The sequence below is a fragment of the Miscanthus floridulus genome, chromosome 10, assembly GCF_019320115.1.
Source record: "Miscanthus floridulus cultivar M001 chromosome 10, ASM1932011v1, whole genome shotgun sequence".
Lineage (NCBI taxonomy): Eukaryota > Viridiplantae > Streptophyta > Magnoliopsida > Poales > Poaceae > Miscanthus > Miscanthus floridulus.
Genome location: NC_089589.1, coordinates 34,294,276 through 34,305,140, shown reverse-complemented (window position 1 = coordinate 34,305,140; position 10,865 = coordinate 34,294,276). Strand labels below are relative to the sequence as shown.

The following is a 10,865-nucleotide window of genomic DNA, read 5'->3' as shown; positions in this document are numbered from 1 at the left end:
GATACAGATACCACTGCTGCAGCATGCAGCAAGCAGAAGCGAACGGACTTTCGTCTTTCAGATGAACATCGCATCTTGATTCAATCCAAATATACTCACCAAAATCGGGAAGTAATTTTTTTAAAATAATTTTTTCGGGAAAGTAATCATGGTGGCGAAGGGCAAAAGCTTTGTGACGAAAAGTAATTATGAATCTAAAAAAGCCAAAACATCTTATAATTTGTTACAGATTGAGTACTGTACTTGGATGTTGCTGCTTCAATTTACTATGGAGTAGTATAATTAATAGTCGTATGTGCTTGAGTGGCGCGTGAGCAAGAAAACAGAGGAAGATTAACGGAAATCACATTTCAGTCAGTGAACACCTGAATCCATTCATTGAGCTGCCGCACACGGACACGGTCACACCGCACCTGACAAGAATCCATTCGTCTCATGTCAGTGCATCTCTCTGACTCTAACACATAAACGCAAATCCTCCCCAAATCTACATACAGAAATCGAAAAAATGAAGAAACAAATCCTTCCCAAGACACAAACAGAGTGACGCAAGAACACCAAAAATCCTCTAATCAGATCAGCCGCCCGTAGTCACCAAGCTCTGTTTCCTGCGCGCGCCCAATCAGCAGAGCAGCTCCGTCTCAGCACCCACGCTACTGCTGCTTCGCGTCGCTTCGCTGCGAGCTCGGCGTCGGGTCCACGGCACCAGCGGCGGGGGCGGGGGCGGGGACGTCACCGGCCCCAGCGTCGGCGCCCACGAGCTCCATCTGGTCCTCGAGGTACTTGTGCAGCAGCGCGGCGGCGGCGCGGCGGCCCTCGCCCTCGCCCTCGGCCTCCTCAGACCGCTGAACGGGGCAGCACCTCCTGCTCTTGCCCGCCGTCGTCATCAGCAGCAGCCTCCGCCGGCGGCGGCGGAAGCGGGCGACGGCGACGGCGACGCAGAGCAGCGGGAGGCAGAGCAGCAGCAGCGGCAGCGCGACGGGCAGCAGGCACAGCGCCAGGCACGACGACCGCCACGCCGGCGCGCGGCGGGAGGCGGCCCCCATGCATCTAGCAGGCGACTAGCACGACGATGACGGCTGGTGGGGAGCCGGCGGGGCTGCTGCCATGGAGAGGTCGGAATCGAGCGAGCGTGGTGGTTGCCGTGCGGACAAGCAGAGTCTCTTTCTCCGCTGCTCCCACCCTTTAATAAGGAAGCTTATTTTATTTAAGAAAAAAATGTTTGAACTTTGATGGTGAGATGGAATGGAAAGCCTCTTGTTTTACGAATCACCCTCTGATATTTTGCTCAATTACTGTACAGGTCGCTTTCTACTGTTAATCATTTTATTCTTAAATAATTTTTTATTTGCCAGACTCGTGATGAGATACTAGAGCTCACCAAGCATTTTCTTTGACCCATTGGATCTTTTTTTTTAGAAAAAAAAACAAAAGAAACATAAACTCATTGGAGTAGAGCACACCAATTAAGACGCTGAGATCATGGTTATGGAAATTACTAACACGGATTGCCAAAAAATGAGAAGGTCTCTCTGACCACACACAAACTGTCTGACCGTACGTGCCGTGACTTTGGACTGGGAATCAAAATCGAGTGCACAAGGTTGATCACGTGTTCCACACGTACACTGATCCTGATCGGGCTTTCATTAAACGTGCAAAGACCCATCAAACGGTTTTTACACACAAGATCACTGGCTTATCTGCGTCGCACGGTTTGTGAAGAAATTCGAGATTGCGAATGGGCCAGCAGGCCAGATTGGACGAATTTCTGGGCTGAATTAAAAAAACAAAAAAAAAGTAGGGAACGCCCTTGACGACGGTTCAAAGAAAAAGAAATCCGAGATTAATTACTGCATTTGCGATTGCGTTGCGAGCATACAGAGATGAGGTTTGTACATGCTATAATAAGAAGAAATAATTAAATACGGTGTTTCATCATTCCGGGATTTGTGTATTCGGCACCCCAATAATTCATCACGCCACGCCACGTAGGTAGCAGTACTTAACCGTCTTGCATTCACTGATTGATGGCGACGGGTAGCATTAAAATATTCACCACTAATAACATGGAGGAGCGGTTACGACTTAATTACGTGATCGAGAGAGGATTTTTCTACAAGACGCATCATGGATTGTGCTTCTGGTCTGGATTTCACTGTTACCCTGTTCATTTTCTCTCGGTGAAAACGATATGGATATTTTTCGACCGTATTCGAGACTGAATTTGTTTAGAGGGGTTTAGATCTGTCCGTATCCGAGTCCAGATATTCAACATCCGATACCGTATTCATATCCGAATACTTAAATCGCATATTTATGATGTTAGTGTCCAATCGTATCCTATCCGGCATGGTTGACACTATCCGTATTCGGATCCAAATTCGGACATAAATATAAAAACAAATGTAATATTAGTGATATCCGTCCGTATCCGATCCGTTTTTATCCCTGGTTACCACGGTAACATGTTATTGTACAAGTGGTACCAGATCTTAGTAGTCTAGAAGATAGTTGATCTGCCTTCTTCTCTAGTAGCCAAGAAAATCATATGATTCATTTGCTGTGACTAGGAGAGAACAAGCGCGGGCGTCCAGATGCCCCGTCCGTCTGGCACATGTGGATTTGGAACGGAAGCACAAACATATGGATTTGGAACGGCGAGCCCAAATTTTATGAAGTTTTAACGTAAGACAACTCTGAAAGTTGATTCAGTTTGGAACGGAAGGACTACAATTAAGTTTGTGCTTACAAGTGACACTGGAATAGAGAGTTACGTTTTTAGTGGGGCTTGTTACATGCACCACCGGTACAAAAACGGGCTGTACTTCCGGTTCTCAACCTCCTTCAGTCCCGGTTTTGGAACCGGGAGGACGAATTCGGGACTAAAGGGCTCCTCCTTTAGTCCCGGTTTCGTACCCGGGACTAAAGGTCGGTCGGTAATACCAACCGGGGCTAAGGTTTTCTTTTTTTTTTCTATTTTCAATTGATGAATCGTTTTGGTTTTCGAATAGGTTTTCGAATACTCATTCTACGCTGCTAATAATATACATATTCTACACGTTTATAATGTTCGAACATTTTCTACAAACTAAAGTATAAAACTAACGTATATATTACATGCATATACATATATTGTACGTTATTTTATGTACATATAATATATATATATATATATATTACAAATAAATCTTGCATTGTATATTCTATCATATCCTTGGATAACAAATTCACTCCATCTAGTTTGGCTTCCATGTTTTGTTCACGTCATTGTAGAACTCGTCGGCGGGGTTTAGGACCTGGTCATTAAGAAATCCTGCTATGGTCTCTTGATTTGCTTTCAGTTGGTCACGTCATGTGACTTTTTCCTTTAACCATAGAGTCTTCAATGAAAGTTAAAGAAAAAGTATTAATATATATATATATGTATATATATATGTATATATATATATGTATATATATATGTATATATATATATTACTTATATATATGAGCAATAAAAGAAATTATGAATATATTTATATAACGTACTTTGAGGTTCTCTTCAGGAGTTCTTTTTGAGTATGCCATAATGAACTCGCAAACATAGTATCCGCAATAGTTGTTCCCCTGTTCTTGCCTCAGAACCCACTTTTACGAGAAAAAAGATCCGGTGAATTGAAAGCATGCATGGTGTTAATTGAATTATATATATATATATATATATATATATATATATATATATATATATATATATATATATATATATATATATATATATGTAGCTAGTACTTACTTTGTGTGCGATTACATCCAGTGGCGCTTTGCAATGTTTTATGTGGTGTTCCTCAATGAAACTTTTCCAAACACTGCGCCCAATAAAATAAAAAATTTAATTTGATCTTTAATAATTGTTGCAGTTAAGAGATCAGGGTATATATAGTTGCTAGAGAGACCAAATTACCCTTGGATAATATCTAGCATGTCTTGGTACTCTGTTTGCTCTTTTCTTAACGAGTCTAAGATGCTCAACCGACTATTGGCCATTGTCGACGAAATATGATCGACAGTCTACCTAGGTGTATGCCCAAGGTAGTAGATTATCGGCAGACAGATGCGCAATCTACAAACAAGATGGTGACGCAAGATAGACACGATGTTTTATCCAGGTTCGGCCACCGTGAAGGCGTAATACCTACGTCCTGCGTCTGATTGTGTTGCTGTATGTCAATGAGAGATGTTTTTTAGAGGGGTCCCCTGCCCACCTTATATAGTCTGGGGGGCAGGGTTATAGATCTGAAAACTAATCCTAACCAGTTACAATTGCCATAGGTAGCCAGATAATGATTCCTATTCTAACCGATCAGGATCTTGCTTGATCTCCAAATCTGTCTTGATTGCTTGCACGGGACTCCGAGCAGATTGGCCGGGCCGCGCGTCGTCTTCTAGTGGGCTAGACCCCCTGGTCCGGGACGGCCCAAGCCTAGCCGTAAGGGTATAGGGGTTAATACCCCCACAGCTAGTCCCCGAGCACAATGTATTATGTTGCGACACGCTGTTCGATCTTCTTCAACTAACGCGATCTGTCTTCATGTTATCTCCAACTGGCTGAAACATTGACCAAGCAATTGTGCCAGTATTCTGGTCAGCACAGAGAGCAGTAGACCACAATTATAGCCGAAGATTCCGGTTGTCCGAAGAATGCATGGTGCTCTAAAGAAAAAAGAAAAAGATTCCTTTCCTGATCAAGTGTGCCCACTTGTATTTCTGAAAAGAAATATAAATGACTCTTGTACAATAGTAGTTATGGCCAACAGTCAGAGCGTAGGGGTCGATAAAATAAGCACATTCACCGCAAGGTAAAGTGTGCCCACTTAGTCCCCGAGCCTGGTAGTAGGTGACGCAGGCACGTGGTGCTAGGGTCTAAAAAGAATTCCCACTTAAGTTGAGAATCCAATCATCGTGCAAGCGATACGAGATGCACCAGTAGGAGCATCGTACCGATGTAGTCCTCGAGCTTGCTGGAAGGCGAGGTAATCAGCCTTGTAGCAAGGTCTAAGTGAGAAAAAAATAAATGCCTCTCAACTATATGTGTGTACAAATCACATGTAGCAGAGGAGAGCGGTCTCCGAGCAATGTTCGGAGAGTGGTTGGGGCAGTCCCCGAGCACAAAAGTGGTCGAAACAGTCCCCGAGCACGATGGTGGTCTAGACAGTCTCTGAGCACGATGGTGGTCTGGACAGTCCCCGAGCACGATGGTGGTCTGGACAGTCCCCGAGCACGATGGTGGTCTGGACATTCCCCGAGCACGAGAAGTGTGGCAAAAAACCATATGCCACTTGTACTATTATTTTATGTATTTATTTATTTACTTGCTGTGTCAAGTCCAATCTAACACGTCTGGTCAAAAAAGTAGACGGGTATAGCACGTCATACTGCCTTTTTGTCTTGTCAAGTAAACAGTTGCATGTCACCTATCAGTAGGTGCGTCAGCGTGGGCCCTCCCACACTGGCAATAAAGAGGCGCATATATTGGCATAGATCTCGAAGCTGTGAAAACAACCGTCTGCGGCGCGTGCGCACGTCTCCCAAGAATCCCGGGCAGATGAAACGGCATAACTCTTGGGTTAAATACAGTATAGGATAGGTAAGTTACTTTTTACTGAACCCCATTGCCATTCGTAGTCGCAGCTTTCTTCTTCCTCTTGCCAACCCCAATACATCCGAAATCACCACCAATCAATCCTCCACCATTTCCTCATTCATCAACAAGGCCAGATTCATGGCGAAAAGTGATGCGCAGAAGAAAGCAGGGGTCATGGCGAAGGAATGGTGGAAATCGAGAAGCAACGAGCAGACCATTGAAGACCTCATCACCATGGGGGTACTCCACAATAAGGAGCTCGCAGGATGGCGTGCGCCGGAGGGCGAGGGGTACCCCGATCCACAACCAGGTGAGATCGTGGTGTTCGAAGACTTCTTTAAATGGGGATTTGGGTTTTGGTACATTCTTTTCTTCAGGGGCTCTGTCTTTACTACGAGATTGGGATTTGCAATCTGCATCCCAACTCGATCCTCCTTGTCGCCACTTTCATACATCTCTGCGAAGCATATGGCGGCTTCTAGCCCCATTTCGATTTTTTCCGCCATCTTTTCTGTCTGCGGAAGAAAGGAAGCGGCGGTTCGAAGATAGCCGGGGATGTGTACCTCAACCTCCATGATGGCATGAAAGCCCAGTACCTGCACTACCCATGGAACACGTCGCTAGACGGCTAGTATAAGAAATGGTTCTACATCCACGAAGAGCCAAACATGATCATGCTGTGCGACATGGGGTACATTTTGGAGAAGAGGACAAGCTAGTCAGAGAAGCCCGAGCACCTGGAACAGATTCCAAAAATATTTGGAATGATCCTGTGGAAAAAACTGGATGGTCCGAGTGTGGTTGGGAGCTTCATCAGCCGACGGATCCAGCCCTGCCAGAGGAGAGTACATCCTGGCTATGAATATCAAGGTAGCGCGGACCCGACGAGGACGAGGCAGGGGGCGCTTGACAAAATCGAAGCCAAAGCCAGAATTGGAGAGCTATTTAACTTAGCTGATCCAAATTATGCCAGATTGAGCGACATCGAGCATGCTTTCAAGCTTGCCCGACCTCCCCCAAAGGTAACTCGTCTTGCCCTGTACCCGTAGTCTTATATTGTGGTAGGATAAGTGGAAACTTACTGTATTCACTCCCTTTTGTTACCCAGGTTAATGGTCGGGATAGAGCAACAGTGTTTGTGTCGCCACCCCCTGGAGTAGAGTGGCCACAAGGAGCTGGTCCCACCGCCCAGACCAGCGTCGAGATCGAGGACGAGGACGTCGACTGGGCGGTGCTCGGAGCGGGAGAGGAGACAGCGGCCAAAGCCGCTGGTAAACGTCCGGCTGCCCCTATACAATCGAAGAAGAGATCAGTAACCACCTTGCTCACTGGGGGGGCGCTAACTATCAATGAGCCCGAGGGGGGCCCAAAGGAGAACCCGGCCAGCAAGCGTCGGCAGGCGATTTTTGCCTGGTCGGACGATGACGCAGAGGAGGGAGAGGATGCAGACACCTTTCGACTTGTCCCTCAAAAAAGGAGGAAACAACTAGAGTCGATAGAGCAAGGTGTCTCCTCCATGCCTATGGGACCCACATTGCCGACGGCGGTGAAGGATGCAACCGGGTCGACCCTGGGAGTACCTGGGCAAGGAACACGACCGGCGACGGGAGCGACAACTCAACCGAGCATGCCACCGACCACTGCAGCGCAAAGGACTAGCGGCGGAGGGGTCGAGCACCAAGGCCCAGCGACAGTGCTGGATGTAGAAGGAGACCAGGAGTCACCCGCACAGCACGTGGAGCGAGTACGGCCGAAGAGACACGCCTTCTCCACATCACTCCGCGCTTCCGACATGTAAGTATTTGTAACATTGATGTAAGTTAGCAATTTGCATTGAATATGATTGCATTCTGAACTTATCTCGGATGTACTAGTTTGGCATCCATAGAAAGTCCGGACCAGCTAGCCGGAAGTAGCGTGGCTCCGCCAATAATTTCAGAGCAGACTGCCCGACAGTCGGTCACCAAGGAAGCCATAGTAGAAGATCCGTCGGTGCCTCAGCAAGCAAGCAGTCAGACAACAGTCCCTGAGCAGGTGGTCGAGGGAACAGCTGAGCGGGGCATGAGTGCTCCGAGCGCTAGACCTTCTGAGGGCAATACCTCAGCGTCGAGGGTGATGGAGCAGACCGAGGAGCAGCAACTGGAGGTGGGAGCATAGCCCACATGTACCGACGCTGTACCTCGAGGGAAGGCTATGTTGATCACAGATGCTGCCGACGCCGGGACAGTGCCAGGACCCGAAGAAGAGCCCAAAGAGGACGAGGTGGAGGAGGTCCTGGGCCATCCGCAAGACAAGCGACAACATGTGTATGTGTCACGTTGGCGGAACGACCAATGGGTTGTCCATGAGGAAATCCCAGAGGTCGAAGAAACCAAAAAAGGTGAACGGGTGGCGAAACGGCTTGTGACGGAGGTGTAGGTAAGCTTTGCTGCACCCCCTGGTCTTGCTGTCCAGTCGGAGTTGTCTTACTTAGCTACCTACACATAGGACTTAATGAAGACCGTAAGGTACCGCAAGAAATGCTTCGACCAGATCGAGGGGATTGCTGCAAGCAACAAGGAGCTGACGGCGGAGGTGGAACGCTTGCGCCAACGACTTGAAGCCGCCAATCATGAAAAAATGGTGCAAGAGTCCCAGAACCAGAACCTGGTCATCCAGCTCAATAATAAAGAGCAGGAAAGAACGAGTAAGTAGCCATTTTATCATACCGACTACTGACAAGTGCTACTGTGTTGTTGGTAGTAACAGCTGTAGTGCAGGCTTAGAAGCTGAAGTGATCCGTCTCCGAGAGGAGAACAGCCATGCGGTCGTGGAGTGTGATCGCCTGAACGAGAACAACAGAAAACTGGCACAAGACCAGTCGCAGCTCCGGGACCACATGACCAAGATGACAGAGGAGCTGAAAGGTAAGTTGTCCAAACCCCTTTGCTCATTTTTGTTGCCTGCCGTAGTTTGGCGTGGTCTGAAGTTTTAATAGCATGTACGATTTGCAGTTATAAAAGTCAATGCAAAGAAGCATCTGGAGGCCATGATAAAAGACCGTGACGGTTGGAAGGTGCAATGCCAAGAGATCATCAAGGACTGTGACACCTGGAAAAGCCGATGCCAGGAGGTGGCAACGGGCATTTTGCCGGTCCTTAACCTCATCGATCCGACACTAGTAGAAGATGTGCCAAGGACTCCATAGTCGGGATTGATCGAGAGATGCCAAAAGGCATGGGAATGGTTCTAGGAGTTCGTAAAGGAGACAGGAGAGTACGCAGGCGCACATGTGCTGAGCATGGTACGTGCTCACTACCCCCTAATCGATCTCAAGCACTTAGAGGCTGGATACCTGAAGGAGGTAGATCCAGACAAGGCCAAGGAGCTATGGATGACCCAACTAGACTTGTCGGCGAAAATAATTGGCGATATTAATCTATGTGGAGGTGCGACACCACCCGTATAGGGAACGCCGTCAACAAGTCAGCTGGGAGCGCCGTCATTTTCAAGCCAACCGGCGAAGCCTACGGTCTCGACCAGCCAGGCATCGGCGGGGCCATCTTCTTCAGCTCGATCAGTGCCAGAGTCCTTGAGACCCTTGCACGATGTCAGGCCCAGCAAGCAGCAGGTGCCGCGTGCCCCGACCAGCCAATAGTTTAGGCTATAGCTGTAGAAGAAGATGTAGTTGTGTTATTGTAAACTTGGACCTTTTCAGGCAAGCTTGTAATAATGTAACTGTATATCAGCATAAGCTTGTTTGTTTTGTAGAAAACGTGTTTAAGCTCAGATATCGTGTTGGTGTAACTAAGTTAGAACGTGTTAGCATTCTGTTTAGTTGTACCAGTTTAGCAGACATGTCATCCTGAAAGGTTTGTATGACCCTGGTTTGTCTTGTGGTCGGAGTGTGAGGTGCATAGCTTGTGCACACGTAGAAACACACAAGTTAAACCAGAGAGCACCTGCCGATCACCCGTAGCGTAGAGAGCAGATCCCATGCACGCGTTGGGAGGAACTGGAGACAAGGCCTGCTCCAAAAACCTGAGAAGGAATGGTGGTTGGTTTTAACTGGTTGAGTTAGAATAACAATAGACTTTGAAGTGACACATTAGAGTGGTCGGAGAAATCATAATAGCTTTATTGAATTAAATCGAAAGTACAAGAGGGGTACATATCTTAGTAGCTAAGCATAGAAATGCCTAAGCTTGTCGATGTGCCATGAATTGGGTACGTCTGTACCGTCTAGGTGAGCTAACCTGTAAGATGTTGGGCGTGTAACCTCCTTGATCATGAAGGGCCCTTCCCATGGGGTTGCGAGTTTGTGAACGCCAGCCTGATTCATCTTCCACTTTAGGACCAGGTCCCCAACCACGAAGAACCGCTCCTTGACGTTCTTGTTGTAGTACCTACACAAAACAGCAAGGTATTTGGCTGTACATACGCAAGAATCGAGCCGCTTCTCTTCTACACTATTCACTTCTAGCTCCCGTACTTCATTGGCCTTGTCTTCGTCGAAATTCTCTACCCATGCTGATCTAAAGGCTATATCTGCTGGGAGCACTACCTCAGCGCCATAAACCATAAAGTATGGTGATACGCCGGTATTGCGACTGGGCTAGGTTCTGAGACCCTAGACCACGGCTGGTAACTCTTTGAGCCATCTTCCAAGAGCTTTGTCATTTTCTCTGTACATCATCTTCTTAAGTGCATCCAAGATCATACCATTTGCCCGCTCGACCTGTCCATTAGCTCTAGGGTGCGCCATCGAGACATATTTTACTGCTATGCTCCTTTCATCGTAGAAGTCCCAAAAAGCATTCCCGGTGAACTGAGTACCCAGATTAGTGATGATGCTGTTGGGTATGCTGAAGCGGTGGATGACCTGGTCGATGAACGCAACAACCTTTTCTGAAGATGCCTTGACCAGGGGCATGTACTCTATCCACTTAGAAAATTTATCGATCAGCACAAAGACGCATGTAAATTTCCTAGGGGCCGGTTTGAAAGGCCCGATCATATCCAGTCCCTAGCATGCGAAGGGCCAAGAGGCTGGTATTGTCTGAATCTTGTGTGCTGGTATGTGGATTCTCTTGGCGAAGAACTGACAACCTTCACAATGGCGGACTAGCTTCTCTGCATCGGCTACGGCTAACGACCAATAGAACCCTGCTCAGAAAGCCTTGCCAACCAGCGTTCTCGAGGCCGCGTGGTTGCCGCAGGAGCCAGAGTGGATTTGGTCCAGGAGATGTTCACCATCATCCTA

The 10,865-nt window shown here is 47.4% G+C and overlaps 1 protein-coding gene across 1 annotated transcript; it reads right to left on the bottom strand.

The window, feature by feature from the left end:
• Nucleotides 1-346: 346 nt before the first annotated feature.
• On the bottom strand, nt 347-1,257 carry LOC136489984 (uncharacterized). The gene has a single exon (XM_066486486.1). The coding sequence runs from the start codon at nt 1,044-1,046 to the stop codon at nt 654-656; it is 393 nt and encodes a 130-aa protein (XP_066342583.1). The 5' UTR covers nt 1,047-1,257; the 3' UTR covers nt 347-653.
• Nucleotides 1,258-10,865: the final 9,608 nt, after the last annotated feature.